Source organism: Vicia villosa, unplaced genomic scaffold (genome assembly GCF_029867415.1).
Source record: "Vicia villosa cultivar HV-30 ecotype Madison, WI unplaced genomic scaffold, Vvil1.0 ctg.002098F_1_1, whole genome shotgun sequence".
Taxonomy (NCBI): Eukaryota; Viridiplantae; Streptophyta; class Magnoliopsida; order Fabales; family Fabaceae; genus Vicia; species Vicia villosa.
Genome location: NW_026705837.1, coordinates 120,333 through 145,451, shown reverse-complemented (window position 1 = coordinate 145,451; position 25,119 = coordinate 120,333). Strand labels below are relative to the sequence as shown.

General features: G+C 36.6%; 1 protein-coding gene across 1 annotated transcript; it reads right to left on the bottom strand.

Moving 5' to 3' along the window:
• Positions 1-18,406: 18,406 nt before the first annotated feature.
• On the bottom strand, positions 18,407-20,404 carry LOC131637846 (pectinesterase 2-like). The gene is made up of 2 exons (XM_058908418.1): positions 19,465-20,404; positions 18,407-19,271 (listed from the first exon to the last, which is right to left on the bottom strand). The coding sequence occupies exons 1-2, from the start codon at positions 20,318-20,320 to the stop codon at positions 18,583-18,585; spliced, it is 1,545 nt and encodes a 514-aa protein (XP_058764401.1). The 5' UTR covers positions 20,321-20,404; the 3' UTR covers positions 18,407-18,582.
• Between the last annotated feature and the right edge of the window lie 4,715 nt (positions 20,405-25,119).

Genomic DNA, 25,119 nt, shown 5'->3' with positions numbered 1-25,119 from the left:
AAGCAAATACAGACGAGTACCAAAAGAACGACACATACGAGCATCAAAAGAAAATACAGACGAGTACCAAAGGAACGACACATACGAGCATCAAAAGAATGACACATACGAGCATCAAAAGAAGATACAGACGAGTACCAAAGGAACGACACAGACGAGCATCGAAAGAAGATACATACGAGTACCGAAGGAATGACACATACGAGCATCGGGAGAAGATACAGACGAGTACCAAAGGAATGACACATACGAGCATCGGGAGAATATACAGACGAGTACCAAAGGAATGACACATACGAGCATCGGGGGAAGATACAGACGAGTACCAAAGGAATGACACATACGAGCATCGGGAGAAGATACATACGAGTACCAAAGGAACGACACATACGAGCATCGAAAGAAGATACAGACGAGCACCAAAGGAATGACACATACGAGCATCGGGAGAAGATACAGACGAGTACCAAAGGAATGACACATACGAGCATCGGGAGAAGATACAGACGAGTACCAAAAGAATGACACATACGAGCATCGAAAGAAGATACAGACGAGTACCAAAGGAATGACACATACGAGTGTTTGAGAAGCTTGGTAGATGGACTTACCGGGGATTGGGCTTTAGTCTTGAAATGATTTTCCAGGACGGAAGGCAAAGGGTACACAACACGGGGGTTGGATCTAAAAGTTTTCCCGTACGAGGGAAAGGGAACACGGAGACTAGTGACGACTAGACTCGACCCAAAAGAGTATAAGAACTACATTAATCCCTCAGGCCAAAAGGCGGGGTATAATCCTTCAAGAGTGGCAATCGTTCGAATTGCCACACACCAAGTATGGTTATCCAAACGATTGAAAAATAAGATGGGTTAAACGCTCATCCTCATTCGCACTCTAATTTGCACGTAATATACGGGAAATAACCATGACAAGACTAGAGACGACTAGACTCGACAAGAAGACGATAGTAACCACTGGGGATTACGGGAATATGGATGCTTACGAAGCATGAGAACTACATTAATCCCTCGGGCCAAAGGCGGGGTGTAACTCTTCAAGAGTGGCAATCGTTTGAATCGCCACACACCAAGTATGATTATTCAAACGATTGAAAAAATGAGACGGGTTGAATGCCCACCCTCATTTGCACTCTAATTTGCACGCAGCACACGGGAAATAACCTCGGAGACAACGATTCTGACGAAGAAAGACAGGAGAGAGAAGATAAGATTTCTTTTGGGGATTGAGAATACCAGGTATCGGCACCGTGGCTAAAGGAGATTTGTAATGTAGTAGCAGATATCAATCGGAGTTTGTAAGGACAACCTTTTATGTGGGGAAGTATCGTTGTCTTGAATGGATGCTGATTTGTATTATCTGGCTTATGCTTTGTATGCATGTTTGAATTTTTCTATGGCGTAATGCTCCATTTTGATGGATATGCTACGCTTTTGAGGATGCAATGTTATATGCAGTGAACACTATATGCAGGATGCCAAATAAAGGCATTAGTGAGGTAAACACCAGGGAGAATACCCTTAGTGTTAAGGACCATGTTGAGGTGCCAATAGATATTGGACTTTGATTTGTAAGATGCCCCTTCTTTGACTTGAAGAATAATTTCTGCCTTCTCACCATGTGCCACTGCTTGGAGGATTTTCAACTTGAGGAGATTCCCTCGATTCACCATGTCGGGGGTGAGAAATTCAGGTAAAGAGCCTTGATTAAGGAAGTAGAACAACTCTTAGGAGAAATAAACTCCTATGCTTGAGAAATGGAACAAACTCTCGGGAGAAATAAACTCCGTGCTTGGGGAGAGACCAAGTTTCCAGGAGAAATAACCTCCTATGGTTGGGGAGAGAACAAAATAGCTCAAAAGATTATGCCCCATGTTTCATGACCCATGAAGGAAATTTCCCTAAAGGATCCTTGAAGAGATTAGTCGAATCTCGACGTAACTGCCCCAGATTGGTTGAACTCAAGAGAGCTTCCTCGACGTGATTGCCCCAGATTGGTCAAAGCTTGAGGAGATTTATCGACCTGATTGCCCCAGATTGGTCTCTCCCCAAGAGATTTATCGACATGATTGTCCCAGATATGCTGAATTTGAGAGGTCAAACCTTGATTCAATTGCCCCTGATTAGGTAAATCTTACTAGAATCCTCAAGCTTTCATTGTTTTGAAGTCAAACAAATATGGAAACAACTTTACCACGCTCAACACAGTCTTCAAACTCTTCCCCTCAAGGTAATCAAGGAAAGTATTAACTGTTCATGCCCAACGGAGTTCTTTGGATAACTTGCCCCTTGATGGTCAACATTTGAGATGATTAGCTTTTCCTCCTCGGAGTTCTCAAGTCTCTTGTACTTTGACATGATCAAGTTACTCAATGATTCTCATCCTGAAATTTTTGATGTTTAAGCAGATGTTTTGTATGCAAAAGAATGTTAATTCTAAGAATGATAATTCTAATGCAAAGCGTATGTTAGTCTTGAAGTTTTAAAACATTTTAGTGGAATGAGGTTGCGACCTCTTGTGACTGAATCACTAGTTGATACAACCTCGATTTTTGCATATGGAAGATAAAGCAGGCATACGATACCAACATGGATATGTGTCACGCTTCATTGGGAGTCAGTTAAACACTATCTCATCGGAGTGTGCTTTCGAAATAAACTCTACTTCAATTAGGACTTTTAAGGGTTGTAACTTGGCCAGGTTCATGGTTTTCAGAAAACAAAGGTTTTTAGGCTCAAAACTATTTGGTACCCACCCCCTTCGTGATGTTCTCCATTCCTAGGTTCCATTAACTCGACATGAGTGTTCATTCCTCACAAGGAATTTGGGATGGTTGAGGAATCAATGAGGTTGTTTTTGGACATGGCAGTCACGCACTTTTATTCTTTGGTGTCTGGTCACACAACTTTGTTCTTTTGAGAAGGATTTTTATTTCGTAATCCTCATTTTCGCTTCTGCTTTCCCTAACTTTTGCCTGGACTAATTCTTTTGAATTTTATTTTGGAGTCCAGCGGGATGCCCTAACTTTTGCCTAAGTCATTGTTTTCATGTTGTTGACTTAGCGGGCTCTCTTTTTTTTTATTCTCTTTTTTTTTTTGAACAAGTCGTGTGATATCGCGTTGCTCTCGATTTGTTTGAAAGATTGTGACTGCCTCATTCTTTGATTGATGAGGGATAACCATTGCGGTATTATCATCTCTTGATCTCTTGATGGAATAAGGATAATCATTGCGGTTTTGACATTCCTCAACCTTTTGAAGGATAACCACTGTTGTATCCTTAGATGCATACCCTTTTGGTGAGTTTTGAACACTCAATCAAGTTAAATGAACACTACCCTGCCCCAAGGTTAAAATAAGGGTTTTTTATGATTAGAAAAGAAACTCCTACTTCAAGGCTCAAAAGGGGTTAACGAGGGTCTATCTCCCTTATATCTCCGGTGTTTGGGGATTTGAAATAATGCCTGTACATCCTCAGTAGGGTTTTTATTCAAAAACACATGATTTTGCATTTTTATTTTTCATCATTCTCCCTCAGCTTTTTGCATAAGCAAGCAATTAGTAAAGTTGGTATCGTAATGCCAAAAACATTTTATGAGTGATAACGAATGGATTACTTCAAGACAAACATAAACAATGTATTATGATTTTCATTCAGAAATTAACAAGTTTTTACATGCTAGCAATGCTTAAACAAACAATGAACTGTTACAGATGAGAATGCAATAAAGAAACTAAATGAATGCCATTGTTGAGGAGACTTGACTCCGTCTGGACTTATTGATCTTGAATACTTTTGCAGTTCCTCCCAAACACTTCAGATTACTCCAAAAGAGAACTCCAACGAAGTCACCCATGAGTCATAAACTTTTTGCCTTGCTTTAGGGATTCGAGTAATGCGAATGATGCAATGCTCAAGATAAGAGTACGTCTTGCTTATCCCTCGTGCGGGAGCCCCAAGCATAGTTTGCTAGAGTAGTAATCGTCATCATAAATTGGAAGAATCTTGTATGATCATCAACTCAAGAGAGCTACTTGTGGTGAAGAAGACCCAATACTAGAATCTGAACCAATTGTGATTCCCACAAACAAGGAAACGAATGAGCACAAGGCAATAGAATCACATCAATTTGTTTCTCATATTCTTCTTGTCTTTGTTGACTAGCAAGGCCACTGAGAAGGAGATCCTGAGAAAAGGCAACTGATATATGAAGTAGAACCTTGAGAATGAGAAGCATTGTGAAGAACACTCTTGATTATCACACGGAAGAAGATTCTGACGAAGTCGCATAGGAATTTGTAATGCTTTTAGGGATTCGAGCAATGCGAATGGCGCAATGCTCAAGATAAGAGTACGTCTTGTTTATCCCTCGTGCGGGAGCCCCAAGCAACTTCCACATATGTACAAGATATGATTACCATTTTAGCTTCAATATCCATCATTAGGAGTGAGAGTGGATGATCCTTGCATTTCTTGATATCAGGCATTAGGCACAAACCAATAACATCTGAATCAGCGGAGTCACGACTTTTTATGGATCCCAAACTTTCTTCCAAGAGGTAAAACCTTTTGTCAATTTGAATAATCGGGAACTTGAAGACTTCAATTTCCAATGGTGTATTTCCTCCTTAACAGTGATAGGAATCTCAGCAATACTTCAGAAATTCTGATTCATAGGACCTTCTCTTGAGGTGAGTTTAACATTCCATTAGGCCTCTGAGGAACATGTCTCAATTCTTCTTGTCAAAGAGAAAAGGCTTGAATAACCTTCATACACAGATTTATGTCAGTCCCCACTTCTGTTCTTATCTCAATCAAAACCTCACGGAGTTGTTCCATTGTTAACTTTCGAGCACTTAACGGTGAGAAGTCACTTTTGTTGTGGAAGTCTGAATTTGAGTAGAAAGGGCCCCCATAAGCTTCTGATAGAACCATGAAATGCATGATATTATGAATGCATGTTTCATTTATGAGAGATCCTAAAGTCTTTTCACACTTTCATTTTCTTTTTTGGAATCAAAGCTTCTCTTTCTGTATAGAATATCTTTTCTTTTCTTTTTTGCTTTTCTATTTCCTTTTCTTTTACATATCTTTTCTTTTCTTTTTTTGCTTTTTCTTTTTTTTTTTTGGAATCAAGGCTTTGTTTTATATGGGGTATCTTTTCTTTTCTTTTTCCTTTTCTATTTCCTTTTTCTTTTTCTCCTTCTTTTTTTTGGAAATAGACTTTAGGGTCTTTCATAAATGGAGTGGATAAAACAATGATGTTATGCAATGCAACAGCATGGGATCAAGGTCCATATAATCTTAGTAACCACTGTACGATCCTCTGAATAACTGATACAGGTCAAATGTCACAGGATCAAAGGTCCGACACCTTTTTGAATACCAGGAAAACCAATAGTCACCAACAGAACAGAATAGTCACCAGCGGTACCTGTCATGTATATCCCACCTCACTCACAGGTGAATCTAGGTCAAGGTAGGTCAATGGCTTCCAGCGTTATCAGTTCTCCTGAAACACCATCATTGTCGCAAATACATGCCAACAACGGTATCTCATTTGAACCTCGACTGGTCGTGGGTCTCATGATCGCAATCAACAGAACCTGACATTCTGTTGGCGTCATGACTATCCACTCTATCCTAGGTATCCTATGTGTCACTCTGGCCTGGGTATTGGGCCTTTTACCTCATAAAACATCCCACCCAACCTGCAAAACAGAACAGAAGACCCCAAGGAACACAGAATATAATCCATATGCATGATGTGCAAACAGAAATAAACATGATATGCAAGCAGAAAAGTAAACATGCAAACATATATACAAGTTATAGACATAAAAACAAATAAACACCCATTAAATAAACAAACAAACGCAGGCTAGGATCGACTCGCTAAGGATGGACCAGCAACAGGTCTAGCAACATCCCCAGCAGAGTCGCCAGCTGTCGCACGCTCGCGAAAAATGAACAGAGTCGCCACCAATATATTTATCCCATAAGGGAAAGGAATATCAGGAAACCTAACAAAGGAAGGAACAGGGTCTTGCGACCAGAGAATCTAGGTACGGGAGTCAGTTACGCGAGGGGAAGGTATTAGCACCCCTCGCGCCCATCATACTCGATGGTATCCACCTATGTTTCTATCTAAAGGGTGTGTACTATGTCTATGTCTAAATGCAAAATGAATGCAAAATGTAGGGAAAATAAAAGTTGTACTCGCACGGGCCCTACCCCGCTGCCTACGTATCCTTTTCAGGAATCAGAGTTACCGTAGCTCGGCTCACGATTTTCTGTTTGTTTTTGTGTTTTTTAGTTGGGCGGAGTCAACGTTCACGTTCTTGCATAAGGGGACAGACCTACGATGCGTACGAACGGAAATGACATTGCCCTTAGGTGCCAACGAGGCAAAAGAAAAAGAAATGATTGGTTTGTGTCTTTTAGGGTAGATGAGTGATGAACAGTTCCCAATACCGGGCCACTCACCACTTTCTCTACTTTGCTTTAGTCTGAACCATTGTTAGGTGTTTTAAAGCGTTTTTTGATTGTGTATTTTTTAAGGGAAATTACTTCACGATTTGAATCACGTAAAATGTATAATGATCGAGAAGCAGATTAAGGAATGAATCCTACTCGCTTCCATCCCATTATGTAATGTTTGAGAAACAGATTAGAGAATGAATCTCACTCATTTCTCTCCCATTAATTAATGTTTGAGAAACAGATTAGGGAATGAATCCCACTCATTTCTCTCCCATTAAGTAGTGACCGAGAGACAGATTAGGGAATGAATCCCACTCGTTTCTATGCCACTAAGCGATTGAGAAATAGATTAGGGAATGAATCCCACTCATTTCTCTATCACTTTCTTATTGTGATTCGCATCTTCCTTTTATTAAGTATTTTAAAAGTTGAAAAGAAAAAGAATGCAATAGGGAACTATTCCTAAATTATAATCTAAGTTGTGATTGTTCTAAATCTAATGTTAACATACTAATGGTATTAACAAGGTAGGCCAAAAATATGGCCAAAAACAAGTAACCAAATCACACAACAATTATACGAAACGGATAGCATGGAAATGGTACAAAACATAAAGAAAACGGTTCAAGTATTAGTGCAAAATTAAACTAAAAGTACTACTATTTTTTTATGAGTTTTATTGGTGGGAAATTTAATCAATTAATGTCAAAAATTATCTAAAAATCTAACAAATGTTAAAAGTTTTATCATGTTTTTATCCACTAAAAGTAATAAAAAAAACTATATGAAAAAACTAAAATCTACCAATTTTAAGTGTAAGTCAGGGGGAGTGAAATTAGAAATGGTGGTGCTGAGAGCAGAGAGGGCGCAGGCCCAGGGATTGAAATGTGAGGCCCAGCTACTTGATTTTATTATTGTTACAGATTTTCTTATGCCAAAAAACGGTGTCACGGGCCTAGAGATGGGGTGCGGTTCAGTAAAGGTGCTGGGCCCGAATGGATGTTTTTGTTACAGTTTTGCTTGCAGAAAACGGCGCAATAGGCCTTCAGGGGGGTGGAATCAGTAAATCGCATGGCAGGCCCAACAGATATTGAATTTGTTCAGTTTCCCTATCCATATTCAAATTGGCTTTAGCGAAATTAATCCCATTTATTTCTAATTAATCAGATGGATTTACATTGACTTATTAATCATGCCAACTTAAACCTTGTGTTAAAATACAACTACACCAATTAATTCAGATTAATTACCGGTTAAATGTCACTTAATTCAATTAATAAAAATTCAATAGAAAGAGGGTTTAGGGTTCAGTATGTGACCTCTCGGCTTCTCTCAACTCAACTTCCTCTCTCAACGAAGACCTCAGCGGCGCCGTGAGTACCCTCCGGCCACCGCGAAACCAACACGCCGCGACGTCATCTCCATCTCGCTCGCCTCTCTCTCAATCTCAGTTTAGACCTTTCTTCGTCTTTTTCTTCTTGGATTTCTACCGCGCCTTGTTGTTGTTGTTGCGATGCGATGGTGATTGAAGCAATGATGGTGAAGATCGATGATGATTGAAATAGATTGTTGAAGGTTGAAGTTGCATTCAGTTGCGGATCCGATGATGATGAACATGGAGCGATTTCTCAAAATTCCGATTCTTCTTGCTTCCTTTTGATTATCACTTCCCTGTTCTTGATGTTGTTGTTAAGAATCCTGCAGAACCGGTGGTTGCAGGTAATGAAGATGATGGTTTGTGAATTGTTATTGTAGTTCTTGTGCGCGAAGGTGATGCGAAGATTCGACGAATTGAACGTTGTTGATAGAGTTTTGTCGCTGTGCTGTGATGAAGATGGAGGTAGTTTGAAGAACCAATCTCAAGCAAATTTCTTACAGGTGAAATCTCTTTTCTGTGACCGATTTATGTTCTGAAATTCTCTTCTCCTTTTTCTGTTATGCCAATTCTTCTCTTCGATTTTCTGGAGATTGAATAGGAGTTTCAAGAATAGGGAGTGGAGGAGAATTGAAGGTGTCGAGAGATGATTGAGAAGTAATGGTGAAGATGATGAATATTCTGAGATGAAGTGTGTGAAGAGTGGTCGGAGAAGATAGGGAATGAAGGTGAGCACTGAAGAGATCGAGAGTGGTTCAGAGATGAAGACTGTGATCAATGAATGAATGGAGAATGGTGTGAAGATTATGGAAGTGAAGGGAGAGTTTGAAGATTGAGAATGAAGGGTGAAGATTATGAAATTGTGGGCGATAGTTGCAGGTGAAGGAGATTCTGATTTATAGTGATTGAAGGTTAGTTAAACTCCTTGATCTTTTTTCCGAATTTCTGTTATCTATCTGTTATAGGTTTTTGAAACTGTTAGAAACTGTTAGGACTGTTAGAAGTTTGCTACAAAATCTGGTTAGATAGTGAAACTGAGTTAGTTTTGGTTTCTGTTAGCTGTTTGTGGGTTTATGGTAGTTATGGTAGTTAGGTATTGTAACTAATTTTGGAGGTTGTTAGGATTGATGAAAATTCTGTTATTTGTTAGTTGGGAATCTGTTAGAGGTAGTTATATGTTGCTTGGGTTCTGTTTTGGTTTATGGATTAGTGAAAGGCTATTAGCAAACTGAATGTTAGGTTTCTTTTGTGAGGTTTTTGAATCTGAATAGAACTTCTCTTGGCTGATGTATGCAGGTTATTGAAGAATTTGAAGTGTGGAGTTCTGATTTGAATTGTTAGCTGCAGTTTGATTTTGAATGGGGTGGCTGAATTGGTGTAACGTGAAGGCTGGAGAAGATATGAACAAAACTCAGAGAATAATATGGAGATGCGAAGATTTAGGGATAGACTTAGGACAAGTTTATGATTTTTTTGTGGTTGTTAGAAATGGCTTGGCTGAATGTTTGTGCTGTAAGATGTATGAAATACTTCTTGTTTTTCTTTTGTAGGCTTTGGAAACGATTGGGAAATGGTGTTGGCAGCATACTTTTGAAGAATGGTCGGGTTCGCAAAGCTTGAAGATGGAAATAGCAAAGTATATCTAGAATAGGATTAGGACATTTATTTTTGTAGTTTCAAATGGATTTGTAATGAAAGATGATAATGCCGACGTTATATGTGACACTTTGTAATGGACTTGTATTGGAATGGGTTTGAAATATGTAATGGTTCATTTTTGTATTGAAATTCGTATGAAATGGTGATATGAACATGAAAACGATGAATGGAAATAATGTGAAGTTGTTTGAAACTTAACGGGAATTTTGAATGAATTGAATGTGTGGGCTTTGAATGTATGTGATGGAGTTGAATCAGGTTTTGAAAATATAATGAAATTTGATGATGGTATCAATGTAGTTTGACTTTTGAATGCAAGTGTCGATTTCCCATATGAATATTGATTCCCATGTAGCTTTGATTTTCCTTGTCTCCCTTTTGTAATTGAAACTAAGGTGTTCCAACATTGAGATTCAAACTTTCATCCAGGTGAATTGTACTGTAAATAGAGGATAGATACAATCTTCAATGAATGAGTGTACCCGACTGATAATCAATCCGTGCTTGCACTTTTAACCTCTCAGAAGCAATCACCTTTCTCCCCTGATGTTGCAGTATTAATGTGGACCACCAACTTGCAATTGAAAGAGACCAATATTCGTGAGCCAAAGACCCTAATTCCATATTTCAACCAACTTATCTGTAGTAGGAACCTTAAACCAGTAAGAACCCGATTCACCAGAGGATTTCTGATCCCATGCTTTTAGATGTTTATTTAATGAATGAATGTGAAATCAATGCGAAATCATGTTAATGTCCTAATGGAGGTATGCAGATGAAATGGGAAGTATAAGCCAGTTAAAATAAGGGGTAGGACAAATTTGGGGTATGACAGGGTCCTTTCTTGTTAGATTTTCTCAAGTTCTGATTGAACTTGGGTTTAACATTGTAAGCAATAGGAGGAACATCATGATAATTTTTAATGTGAGTTTCATGATATTTCCTAGGTTGTGTCACATGCTTTTTGGTGTGTGTTATGTGAAAACTTTGAGCATGTGAAGTGTGCCTAATATCATGGGAGTGACCATACTTGAACTGATCATACAGTGGCTTGTATGTGAATTTCATTTCATCAACAGGTTCAAGTTTGTATGGGGTTTCACCTTCAAAACCAATGCCAACTCTTTTGTTTCCAGACACAGCATATATCATAGAAGCTAGCTGACTTCTGCCAATACTTCTAGATAAGAACTTCCTGAAACTTAAATCATATTCTTTCAGAATATGGTTTAGACTAGGAGTGGATTTTTCTGAATCAGAAGGAGATCCAACATTATTGGATAATTTTAAAAGTTTTTCTTTTAATTCAGAATTTTCCAACTCAAGCTTCTTTGTTTCAAATTCAAATAGCTTTTTCAGCTTTTTGTATTTGAGACTGATCTGAGACTTGAGTTCCAGAAGTTCAGTTAGACCGGAAACTAACTCATCTCTAGTAAGTTCAGAAAATACCTCTTCAGAATCTGATTCTGATGTAGATTCTGATTCGTCATCTTCTGTCGCCATCAGCGCACAGTTAGCCTGCTCATCTTCAGAGTCTGAATCATCTTCTGACTCATCCCAGGTTGCCATAAGACCTTTCTTCTTATGAAACTTCTTCTTGGGATTTTCCTTCTGAAGTTTTGGACATTCATTCTTGAAGTGTCCAGGCTCATTGCATTCATAGCACATGACCTTCTTCTTGTCAAATCTTCTGTCATCAGAAGATTCTCCACGTTCAAATTTCTTTGAACTTCTGAAGCCTCTGAACTTCCTTTGCTTGGTCTTCCAGAGTTGATTTAGCCTTCTGGAGATCAAGAACAGTTCATCTTCTTCTTCAGATTCTGATTCTTCAGGATCTTCTTCTCTAGCCTGAAAAGTGTTAGTGCATTTCTTGATATTGGATTTTAATGCAATAGACTTACCTTTCTTTTGAGGCTCATTTGCGTCCAGCTCTATTTCATGACTTCTCAAGGCACTGATAAGCTCTTCCAGAGAAACTTCATTCAGATTCTTTGCAATCTTGAATGCAGTCACCATAGGACCCCATCTTCTGGGTAAGCTTCTGATGATCTTCTTTACGTGATCAGCCTTGGTGTATCCCTTGTCAAGAACTCTCAATCCAGCAGTAAGAGTTTGAAATCTTGAAAACATCTTTTCAATGTCTTCATCATCCTCCATCTTGAAGGCTTCATACTTCTGGATTAAGGCGAGAGCTTTAGTCTCCTTGACTTGAGCATTTCCTTCATGAGTCATTTTCAAGGACTCATATATGTCATAGGCCGTTTCCCTGTTAGATATCTTCTCATACTCAGCATGAGAGATAGCATTCAGCAAAACAGTTCTGCATTTATGATGATTCCTGAAAAGCTTTTTCTGATCATCATTCATTTCTTGCCTTGTCAGCTTTACGCCACTGGCATTTACTGGATGTTTGTAACCATCCATCAGAAGATCCCATAGATCACCATCTAGACCAAGAAAGTAACTTTCCAGTTTATCTTTCCAGTATTCAAAGTTTTCACCATCAAATACCGGCGGTCTAGTATAACCATTGTTACCGTTGTATTGCTCAGCAGAGCCAGATGTAGATGCAGGTGTAGACTTTTCACTTTCATCAACCATCTTTTACTGAAGCGTTTTTCTCTTCCTGAATCTTTTCTAAACACGGTTAAGTGCTTGCACCTTAGAACCGGTGCTCTGATGCCAATTGAAGGATAGAAAAACACTTAGAAAGGGGGGGTTTGAATAAGTGTAGCTTTAAAAACTTGACAGATAAAAATAAATTGCACAGTTATTTTTATCCTGGTTCGTTGTTAACTAAACTACTCCAGTCCACCCCCGCAGAGATGATTTACCTCAACTGAGGATTTAATCCACTAATCGCACGGATTACAATGGTTCTCCACTTAGTCAGCAACTAAGTCTTCCAGAGTCTTCTGATCACACACTGATCACTCCAGGAACAACTGCTTAGATACCCTCTAAGACTTTTCTAGAGTATTCTGATCCACACGATCACTCTAGTTACAACCTGCTTAGATAACCTCTAAGACTTCCTAGAGTATTCTGATCCACACGATCACTCTAGTTCCTTACAACTTAATGTAATCAATTCTAAGAGTATTACAATTGCTTCTTAAAAGCTATAATCACAAACTGTGATATTTCTCTTAACGTTTAAGCTTAATCTCACTAATATATTACAACAACAATGTAGTGAGCTTTGATGAAGATGAAGATTCTGAGCTTTGATTTGAACAGCGTTTCAGCAAGTTAATATGAGTTGTTTTGTGCAGAATCGTTAACCTTGCTTCTCATCAGAACTTCATATTTATAGGCGTTGGAGAAGATGACCGTTGAGTGCATTTAATGCTTTGCGTGTTCCGTACAGCATCGCATTTAATGTTATACGCTTTTGTCAACTACCTCGAGCCTTGTTCACGCTGTGTCTACTGACGTAGCCTTTAATAGCTTTTAACGTTCCTTTTGTCAGTCAGCGTAGCCTGCCACTTGTACTTCCTTTTGATCTGATGTTTGTGAATACAACGTTTGAATATCATCAGAGTCAAACAGCTTGGTGCATAGCATCTTCTGATCTTCTGACCTTGAAGTGCTTCTGAGCGTGATACCATCAGAACTTCAGTGCTTCTGTTCTCTTGTTCTTCTGATGCTTCCATAGACCCATGTTCTGATTCTGCTTCGACCATCTTCTGATGTCTTGCCAGACCATGTTCTGATGTTGCATGCTGAACCCTTTGAGACAAAGCTTCTGAGCGCTGAATTATGCGTACTCTTTATATATTTCCTGAAAGGGAAATTGCATTGGATTAGAGTACCATATTATCTTAAGCAAAATTCATATTATTGTTATCATCAAAACTAAGATAATTGATCAGAACAAATCTTGTTCTAACAGCTGGTAGCTGATAGTTGATAAGCTAACGTGAGTGTTTGGTAAATTAGCTGTTTCATTAGCTGATAGATACAAAATGTCATTAATGGCATTTTAATTAATGAGGGTAATAATATATTTTAGTTAAAATAATAAGGGTATTAATGGAAGAAAAACTCACAAGCTAAAAGCTACAAGCTCAAAAGCTACTTCAAATAGCTTTTGAAAAAAAAGCTAAAAGCTAGTAAAAAAGCTACAAGCTAAAAGCTAAAATAGAGTTACCAAACAGAGCTTTTTTATTAATACGAGCTGAAAAGCTAAAAGCTAAAAGCTAAAAGCTCTTTTTTTTGTCTTATCAGCTAGTTTTTCCAATACATGTAGCCTCATAATACAAAACGGGAATATACAGGGACGCCCGTCACTTGCTCCTAGGCGCCCGCCCCACCTTTAGAAGCCTCCCGTCATCAAATTTTCTTTTTCTTTCTCTTATTTCTTTATACTCAATTTTTACCCAGAATTCGTTCAAGTTTTTTCAAGAATTATCATCCTTCATTACAGGTTCATCGTTTAATTTATCCGAACAAATTTCATCACACAAAATCACAGACAATACAATTAATTAAATGTATTTAACATAGTTGTAACAACTCATATTTCAATTTTTCCAGAAAGTTCAATACAGCAAACTCACAATTACACAAACGCATAGATAAAAATTATAATCCCAAAACTCCAAATACGGTTCATCATATCCCCATTTATAGAGCAAGAACCCCACCCTTACCTTGTATTCGGAGTCCGCTCTACAACTTTCGGTCGAATTCTAATTTTCGGCTTCGCGTAATCCTTCCAGCTTCTCCTTCCCGACACAACTCTCGTATCTCTTTTCCAACCACCGAGCTTCCAAACCCTTGTTTTGTTTCTCTACGTACAGCAACAAAACCTATTTCTTTTTCTTTTATTCCACTTAACTAATAATAATAATAATATTATTATTATTAATCCATTGGGCCTAATACTCCTACCTTCTTATTTCTATTTCACCCACCACCAACAAACCCAACTACATCAATTAAATAATATCCAATGATAATAATATTACTTCTAATATTATTTCTCTGATTAAACCGACTACATACTCGACTATCACTTCCACTGTATCCAAGCAACATATCCCTCCTATTTATTTTCTTAGAAAAATACCGGTAAATCCAACTTCGACTAAATTCCGATAAATAAATTCTTAATAATTTAATTAAATAAATAATTAAATTCGGGGTGTTACATCATTTATCAAAGAATGTTTATCATCCCTTCTTTCAATCGGTACATCATTGATCCTTTTTGTCGCTAGAATGGTATCATCTATGAACTTCACTTTGTTCTTTATGGGATTATTGATTACAACAAACCAATCTTTCCTCTCTGTCATAAGAGTAGAACATCCGGAGTCCAAATATCGTTGCCCGCTTCCTTGAATTTCCTCATTTGTAGTCACCATGGAAGATTCTTCTGCTGGTAACTAGTTATGTCGTACTAATAACTGGTTAAAGCTTGGTTCTATAGTGTTCTTCCAACTGTTGTTGATGATGTCCCTTGGCTTGCTGCTGCATTCCCCTTTGAGATCATAACCAATAGTGTGTTCCCATCATGAAACTCTTGATAATTTAATTAAATAAATAATTAAATTCGGGGTGTTACATCATTTATCAAAGAATGTTTATCATCCCTTCTTTCAATCGGTACATCATTGATCCTTTTTGTCGCTAGAATGGTATCATCTATGAACTTCACTTTGTTCTTTATGGGATTATTGATTACAACAAACCAATCTTTCCTCTCTGTCATAAGAGTAGAACATCCGGAGTCCAAATATCGTTGCCCGCTTCCTTGAATTTCCTCATTTGTAGTCACCATGGAAGATTCTTCTGCTGGTAACTAGTTATGTCGTACTAATAACTGGTTAAAGCTTGGTTCTATAGTGTTCTTCCAACTGTTGTTGATGATGTCCCTTGGCTTGCTGCTGCATTCCCCTTTGAGATCATAACCAATAGTGTGTTCCCATCATGAAACTCTTGCCTTGCAACATTGACTTCATCCACTTGAGGTTCCTTCTTGTTCCCATTGAACTCTCTTGCAAAATGACCAGACTTTTGAAAAACAAAGTATTGCATCTTGCTCTTGACAATCCTTTTCCTTTTACCTCTAAATCTTCCTTGACCACCATTCTTGTTGCAGCTACTCACACCCTTTTAACAAGCCGAATTCTTGGAATTTTGGGAATCTCTTCCACCAAAATTCTTAAAATTCTCTTAACTCTTCATGGGCCATTTTTCCTTTGGATTTTTTTCATTCTCATTGAAACGAACTTGCATAGCGATCTCCGTATTCGTCTTATCACAATTTATCTCCTCCATTCTCTGCTCAAGGGCCTAAATAGAGCTTTGTAGATCCTCTTTTCTCATATTTACAAGATCCTTTAATTCCTCAATCACAACAATCACATTCTCAAATCTTGGCGTTAAAGAACGCAAGATTTTCGTGACAACATATTATCCCTGATCGTTTCTCCACATGCTTTTACTTAGTTCATCAACCAAACAAATTTCGTTGTGAAATCATAGATGGTCTTCTAATCCTCCATTTGAATCAACTTAAGTTGAGTTTTATGAGTTTGTAAACACACAATCTTCGCCTTGTCAACCCCTGCGTATGTCTTCTCCAATATTTCCACTTGCTTGGATGATTCGCAATCACTAACTTTTACGAAATTGTATGTATCAACGCATTGATGAATTAAAAATAGAGCATTTAAATCTATCTTCTTTTCTTCCTTATGTATTACTTGTTGCGCATTCGTTGCTCCTTCGACAAGAGGACTTGCATCTTTCTTGATCACTTCAAGAGCATCTTGGTAGTTAAACAACACCTTCATTTGCTTGCACCATTTGTCATAATTATTTGCATCAAGTATGTGTATATTAGTGGGGATCTTTCATTTGAGACAGAATTCATGCTTCACACTAGGTGTTTAGTGGATCGAATCAGGATCTTGATGCCAAATGTTAGAACTTGGAACCACATGATTGGTGAAAATGGAGTAATTGAGTATGGAGAGGGAGAGTGAGAGAGAGAGAATTAGAGAGAATATAGTTTAGGGTGAGAATGAACGTTAACATTGATTGAGACACCCATTGGTATTTATACAAATTACAATGGGTTAAGACCCAAGTAACAAACTCAAAATAATAGAAAAATTGAAATTGTCTGCATGTAACTGGTTACTACGAACCTGTAACAAGTTACAACTATTCCTAAAACAATTTTAACACAGTGGTAATCGGTTAGAATAATCGGTTACAGTAAATGATTATAGATATTCTAAAGACAAAAAATATTGTGCTCTGTAACCGGTTACCAAAATGCAGTAACCAGTTACTGTTAGATTCATGGTTTTATGATTGACATTAATTTTTCTAAAACATGATTCTTATCTGATGTTGAGCAAGATGTTGTAACATCTTGACCAACTGTCATAATAGGTTCTACTGTCATGTGTTTCGGACAGATGTTGAGCCAGATGTCTTGACATCTTGGCCTATTGTATAGAAAACGCTGTTGTTATATCTCTTGACAAATTTGATCTCTTAATGGATACTAATCTTTGGGGCATATTTTGTTGAGGTATGTTTTTTTTTTGTGTAATCAAGGATGTGTATTCAACTCATATTCTTCATTTTCATTTTCCTGATACTTTTTTGACAGGAACATATTTGACAACCCTTCATTGTATTTCAGTTCAAAAATAAACTTAATTAGAAGGAGTTTTCAAATAGCGTTCTTGGTAGCCTTAGTTTTTTCTGGTTACTAACCTCTTCTCCTCTAAGTCACGTACCAGACATAGTGGTCGATGTTCAACTAATGACGGGTCAAATTGGGATTAATTTGGGGCATCTCACCTGAGGAGACAAAAACAAATCAATGTTTACCTTGAGTCTACCTTCCTCGCATCTCTTCCTTCTTCGAGAGTGACTATCAACTCCAAACTGCCCATTTTCTTAAATAAAAAAAATGGCAAAATCTATACCAAAAATTGGTTCACGTATACTGGACGTATTGCTTCGCGTAAGCATCCTCATAAAATATCAAAGGGAATTATTTATATTCAAGCTAGTTTGAACAATACCATTGTAACTGTTACAAATGTACGAGGTCGGGTGATTTTTTTGTCCTCCGCCGGTTCATGTGTATTCAAGGGTTAAAGGGTGTGTTACGGACTCATTGAACACGCTTGCAAACGAATGCCTACATAAGGCTTTCAATAATGATGTTGAAAAATCTCAGAAATTTCACTTATTCCTTATACTATTGGAAAGCTAGTTATCAAGTCTTGTTGGTATTTGAAAGAAAGTATTAACTTGATATCACTCTTTATATATGTTGAAAAAGTTCGAAAACCTTGGGGTAAATCCAACAAAATTGGCCTTACAATTAACAAATAAGACTATAAACAACAAGCTTCTCAGTTCTCACTATATTTTATTCAAGAACTTTACAATGTCTTCATACTAATACAGAATCTGTTCATTACAATTCAAGAACAGAATAATCAAAAAAATTTGTTGAGGTATGTGTATTCAACTCATATTCTTCATTTTCCTGATACTTTTTTGACAGGAACATATTTGACAACCCTTCAGTGTATTTCTGTTCAAAAATAAATTTAGTTAGAAGGAGTTTTCAAATAGCGTTCCTGGTAGCCTTAGTTTTTTCTAGTGACTAACCTCTTCTCCTCTAAGTCACGTACCAGACAGAGTGGTCATAAACCTTAGTATTATAACTTGATATCGCTCTCTCTATATATGTTGAAAAAGTTTGAAAACCTTCGGGTAAAACCAACAAAATTGGCCTTACAATTAACAAATAAGACCATAAACAACAAGCTTCTCACAATATTTTATTCAAGAACTTTACAATGTTTTCATACTAATACAGAATCTGTTCATTACAATTCAAGAACAGAATAATCAAATACAACAGGTTAAGCTACTCACAAATTGCACACATTTAATTTAAATTGTAATAGTACATTCCTTTTACAATTATCAAAAAATAAAATGAATATTTTAACAAATCAAACAATCAACAAATAATAGTAAATAGCTTTACTCAATCAAAGAGTAGCTGTAAAAGGCACTTTGGTAGCAGGCAACCATGAATTTCCAGCAATGAAATTCGAAACAGTGAATTTCGATGCTTCAGAAGCACTAGTCATCACATGATAACCTTGCCATTTCACTCGGTTTCTCGTCGAAGAACCAGGACCAGTGTTCATGTACTCACCATAGTATAAACTCCTTAATGCAAAATCACCATTCCATTCCAACCAACCAGCTGGATGAATCAAACTATCAAGAGAACTCTTCATAAATACTGTCCTAGAATATTGTTTCCATGGTCTTCCAAGATAAGTCTTAACCGAACCTTGAACAGGTTTCAAATCCGAAGCAGCGGTAACCCTAGAATTATGAATGGAAATACCAGTGTTTTGATTTGGATCCATTCTACCTTGTGCAGTGATTGTGTTAACTTTGTTTGGAGGGTTTCTTGCAAATATGTTACAGTTTTGGAAAACTGCAGCAGCATTACCGAATATGAAGTCGACTGTACCGTAAATGTTACATTCTTTGTAGAATTGTCTATCTGAATATACGTATAGTGTGTCTTGATAACCTTCAAAACTACATCTATAAAATACAGACAAGTCTGATCCAGAACGAAGCGCGACAGCTTGATGGTTACTTGCACCAGCAGTGTTCCTAAATGTTATATCTTGACCAATAAATCCATCCCCAACAACAGCTGCAAAAATAAATATGTAATATTAGTTAGGTTTCTAAAGTTTAACATTAAGTTGGTGATAAGATAAGGAGCACAGACACATACACAGACATCAAACACTGACATGTTGAACCAGTAATCACATGTGTTGGTGTCGGACATTGAGACACGTCAGACACCAGACAATGTACTAAAGGTGGTTATAAGTACTTACCAACTGTGGCTGATCGAAAAGTCGTGGTTCCACCTCCGACACTTTTGCTACCGGTGATTATAGTTTTTCCAATACCATCTCCTACCAGCATGATATTCTTTGCTTTGATCTCAACTTGTTCATTGTAAACACCAGCCTTCACATGTATAATATACCTACCTTTGTTATTCTTTGGTGCAGCGTTTACGGCTGCACTAACTGTTGTATACTTTCCTGATCCATCTTTTGCCACTACTGCATTAGGTTGAAAAGATGAAGATGTTTGCAACAACTTTCTGTCACCAGGTCTAACCCATGTTGGGAAACCATCTTTGTAGCTAGGTTCTTGATATTGAACTTTGTTAAGAGCCAAAGTATTGCTTAGCAGTTTAGTAACATTGTTGGACATGAGAGGAAGGACATAGTCTTGAACACCAAGCTCATAGAATCCAGCTTTACATGTGTCAAGGTTTGTGAGAGCAGTGCTTAGCCATGTTTGAGCATCAACTTGAGAACAGTTTGTTTTAGTGTCTAGGGTTTTGTTGAGTTTAAGGATGGTTTGTTGATATAGGTCAACACAATCAGCCCATGCAGATATTTCACGTGGGTTATTGCATTTGGAGCGTAATGAAAGAGTGTTTGCATGGGCTTTGAGTGCTCTTTGTTGAACAAGTTGTAATGAAAGTTTGAAGAAATCGGATTTTTGTTTGATGAGATTGTGTTGGTAAGAAGGGTTATTGTTCAAGAAATACTCACATGGTTGAGGGTTAGGAGTTTGGTTACACCATAGTTTGACCTCATTTGTGGAATAAGAGGAAACAAAAGATGAAAGTAGAAATGGAACCAAAAGTGTTAGAAGCAAACGAATAGCTATCATGATTAATATATAGTCTTAAGAATTGTTTTGGAATAATGAAAAGTGAAAGATGAAGATGGTGTATAAGAGAGAAGAGTGTTTTGATATATTGAAATGGAATTGGAATGTGTTTCATGGGATAATATATTATCTTTATATAGAGAAAAAAAAAAGGGTAAGAAGGGGTATTGTTGGAATTAAAAATAGTGTAGCCGTCAAGCAGTACTATTCACATTTTCTATGGCTTTTTGCTTTTGTTTTTTCCTTATTTGAATATTATGTAACATGCTAGCTTTTTAATTTCTAGTTTTGTTAAGAAACAACATCGAAGTTGTTAGCAATATTGTGATAGATAGAATATGATTCATGCATAACTTTTGACTTTAAAATCTACGTACATATATTATTTGACTTTACAAGTAGTAGCAATATATAGCATGCAAATAAAGCGCGTTGATATAATATTCTTATCCAGCACATGACATGACGTGTCTATTTTGGAGGCTGTAGCTAATTGTATTGGATTTGATTGTCAATGAAAAGGATAAAAGCACATAGGTTGAACTTTTTGAATGGAAAATAAATAAGTTTCCGAAAGGTTTCCTTATGCTCATTGAGAATAACTAGATTATTTGTAAACCAGCTAAATAAACTTGTTTTCTTTATTTATCAAAGAGTGGAGTAGATTCTTAATATTGCTCCTAGACCTATCAAATGGTTTATGAATAATTTTTTTTTTTAAAGCAAGTTATACTGAGTAAGAATGAATGTTCTTGGAAACTCGGTTACAAAACGGCAAAAGCCTAAGAAAAAATTACATATCAAATAGAACCTAGCTTAAGTAAAACAAAGGGTTTTTGCTAAACTCATAGAAGTTACAATTGGGATGTGTAATTTTCCCGACGAACGACCACCTCCAAACAAGCACTTTGCAACTCCAAACTAAATCACTTGAGTTGCTAGATGAGTTGTTAAAAATAATATCGTTCCTAGGATCTCTTATACCTGAACATTCTCATAGTGGACATCGATTCATTCCACAAGAGAAAATGAAACTTTGTCGAATATTTTTTTATAGGACAAAAGAGTTTTTCAAGTTGAGCGATATTGAAAAATAATTAAATTAATAAGGAAAAATCAAAAGCGGAGCTATTCATAGGTTTAGGTGGTGATACATTTTTTATGCATTTTAGTTTTCATCTTAACATGCATTTAGGTGGTGACACATTTTTTGAATGTAATGTTAGTTAGTTATTTTCATGGATGTAATTCTGATACATTTTGAAGAATTTTAATGTATATCTAACATTACTTGTATATATATATTAGAATTAACGTTTTTATGTGTTTGTATGCCATAAAACAAATACTGTCAACTGGTATGGTGTGATGCTAACATGAGAAAATTCATATTTCGATCTTCGGACAAATCCCATATTTTGTGTATATGTGATGCTAACAGAGGTGAATATGGATTTCAATATTCGGGAAAACCTATATTCATTGTATATTTGAATCCTGATTTCAAAATCTTGAGATACCCCGTATGTTCGTACATGATAAAAAGGGGTGAATCTAGATTTCAATATTCGAATCAACCCTTGAAGAGAGATGCATATGTAAGTGTTACGTAGAGTAAATTTCATCGTTACGTAATTAAGATTTAATCTTGTTGGAGGTGACACTTGTAAGATCAATCGCACATATTCTAAAGATGATGAAACATCTTGAACTATCTATTGGTGATGAGAAGTCATGTTATATTTAAGTTTGTGAGATATTGGATTGAACTCTAGTATAGTCGAAGGGTAGCTTCTTAGTTCGAAGATTTGACAGGATCTTAGCATGTCGTCAAAGTATGATCACGTGCTCTAGTCAAACATTTGTAATGTTGTAGTCGAAGTATGTTCAAGTATGCAGTAGTCGAAATGTTCGGATTGTTAACATGCCGAAATGAGCCTGTTTGTTAAGCCTAATTGTTTAAGGTAGATTTTTCTCTAAGTTAGCATGTGTAATGGGTCTGTATGTAAAAGCCCCTTAATTTAGTGTGTTAGTTTTATTATAAATAGAATACTAGTCTCTGATCATTGCACACTGCAAATCCTAATTAGGGTGAGAGATGTTACTTGTTACTCTATAACACTTGTAATCTTGTTTCGAAGAGAAAGTAAAGAATAGTAGTTTATAACCAATTTCATTGTGTTCTTCTTGCTTCCCTCTTTTCTACCCTTGTGGGTTTTTTGCCAAGAAAATAAACCTATTATACTTTGTTCTTGTCTTCAATTTTACAACAAATTGGTGCGATAAGAGTGGAAAAGATGTCGTAATCAAAGTATGAGATTGAAAAGTTCATTGGAGTGAACGATTTCAGTCTGTGGCGCTTGAAGATGAAATCTCTACTGGTTCAGCAGGGTTGTTTAGAAGTGTTGAAGAGAGTCGCAACCATGAACGTTGCGTAAAGGAGAAGGAGAAAACGACAATGGTAGAGAAATCCCATAGCTATATCTTATTGAGCCTTGGTAATAAGGTTCTTCGATAGATCTCGAAAGATACGAAATCATCAGTTTTATAGGTAAAACTCAAAAGTTTGTGCATGGCCAAATCGTTAGTAAATCGACTCTACCTGAAGCAAGTTTTGTATTCATTCAAGATGAGTGAAGACAAAGTATTGGCTGAGCAGTTGGATATGTTCAATAAGTTTATTCTTGATCTTAAAAAATATCAATGTCAAAATCGATGATGAAGGTCAAGCGTTGTTGTTGTTGTGTGCTTTGCCTAGGTCACATGCTCACTTCAAAGAAACTCTCTTGTATGGAATAGGGTCCCTGGCCTTTGAAGAAGTTCAATCAGCCTTGTATTCTAAGGATTTGAATCAACGAAAGGAGCACAAGCCATATTTGACTGGTGAAGGCCTATTGGTTAAGGGAAAATTCACAAAGAGAGATGGAAAGTTCGACAAGAAAAAGGGTGAAAGTTAACATAAGTCTTATAGTGGTGATGTATCTGGTATTCGATGTTATCACTGAAAGAAGAAGGATCATACAAGAAAAGTGTGCCATGAACGCCTGAAAGATCATGGAGGAAAGGATAATGGCAACGCTGTCATTATTCAAGATGATTTCGACTCATCTGATATTCTTGTTCTTTCAAGCAGCAACTCAAGTAAAGAGTGGATTATGTATTCAAGTGTTAATTGGCACATGAATCTAAACAAAGACTTGTTCAAGGAGCTATGTGATCAAGATGGTAGATTTGTATTACTGGGAAACAACAAAGCTTGCAAGATTGCAGGTGTTGGATCTGTGAGATTTAAGCTCCATGATGAGTCAATAAGGTTGTTGACTAAAGTCAGATATGTACCTGATTTGAAGAGAAATTTAATTTCTCTTGGTGAATTTGACAATAAAGGATATGTTTTTCAAGGAGAGAAAAGTATCCTAAGAGTCATGAAGGGGTTGAAGGAAGTCTTGAGAGGCGTGAAGAAACAAGGATTGTATACCCTTGAGGATGAAGTTGTAAATGGTTCTGCAAATGATGCATCCACAAAAACCTTTGTTGAAGACTGAAATTTGACACATGAGATTAGGCCATGTCAGTGAAAGGGGTCTGGTCGAATTGGGGAAACAAAATCTGCTTGGTGGAGACTGTCATACCCCAAAATTTGCCCTCTCTTTTTTAAAGACAAAAATTTTCAAGTGCAAAAATAATTGAAGAGGACATCCTAAGCTTCCCAACAAATTCAAAATTATTCTCAAATAATGAAAATTGAGAAAATTATGGCTGGTAAAAGTTGGGAAATTTTGAGTCAATGCATAAAGTCCAAATTGAGCAAATTCATTATTGGGCCACAGTTTTAATCCAATCACCCCTTAAATTGTTTTATTTCAATTGTTTTGATTTATTCATTTAAATAATTCAAAATAAGGAAAATAAAATAAATTAAGCTCTTAGTAAGGTCCAAGCTCATTTTCCTTTTAACCTAATGTTTTCTTATAAATAACTAACAACTCTTATTTTTAACCATTCACCTCTACCAAATTCTCCATTCCCATACACTAACAATCAACAACTCTCATAATTTTACACCCATCCACACAAAACCCTTTGCCATCGTTTTTTACCGTTACGAATAATCTTCTGTCACTATAATTCCGGTTGCAGCAGAGTGATAAATTTTCCAGCCTATCAGCCAAATTCTGAAACTATTGTTTCGATTTGCTCCAAATTTTTTCCAGAAGTTCAGAAAAAAATCGAGGAACAATACTTCTTTAGAATAGAATTCTAAAGAAATTCGACGCTCAAAATTGCAAATTCCTCGTTTTTCTATTTTATTTGATTTAATTTCTATTTTCATATTTTCAAAAAAATCTCAAAAAATTTGTAGCTTCGTTATCTTATTTTATTTGATTTATAATCAGGTTTTCATATTTTTTTTATTTTATTTTGATCACTTTTCTATTTTTCCATTTGTTTTCTTAATAGTAACATTGCAGTAGTTTATGAACTGGTTTCCTATGGATTGACCAAGTGGAAGGAGCTTTATCCCTTGACCTCAAGGGGTACCCAATTTTTTTTTGTGGCTAAAAGCCTTTTGCCTTTTGGCCAAATCAGGTTATTCGTATTTGGGCAAATCCGATTATATGTAATTTTGTCCATAATTTAATTTTCTAAACCTCATTCTTTTCTTGTGTTACTATTATTATTATTATTATTATTATTATTATTATTATTATTATTATGAGAAAAAGGGATATGCACTGATAGTGTAAAATATTTTTACACTGTCAACCAATCACAACCATGTATCCAATTAAAACACA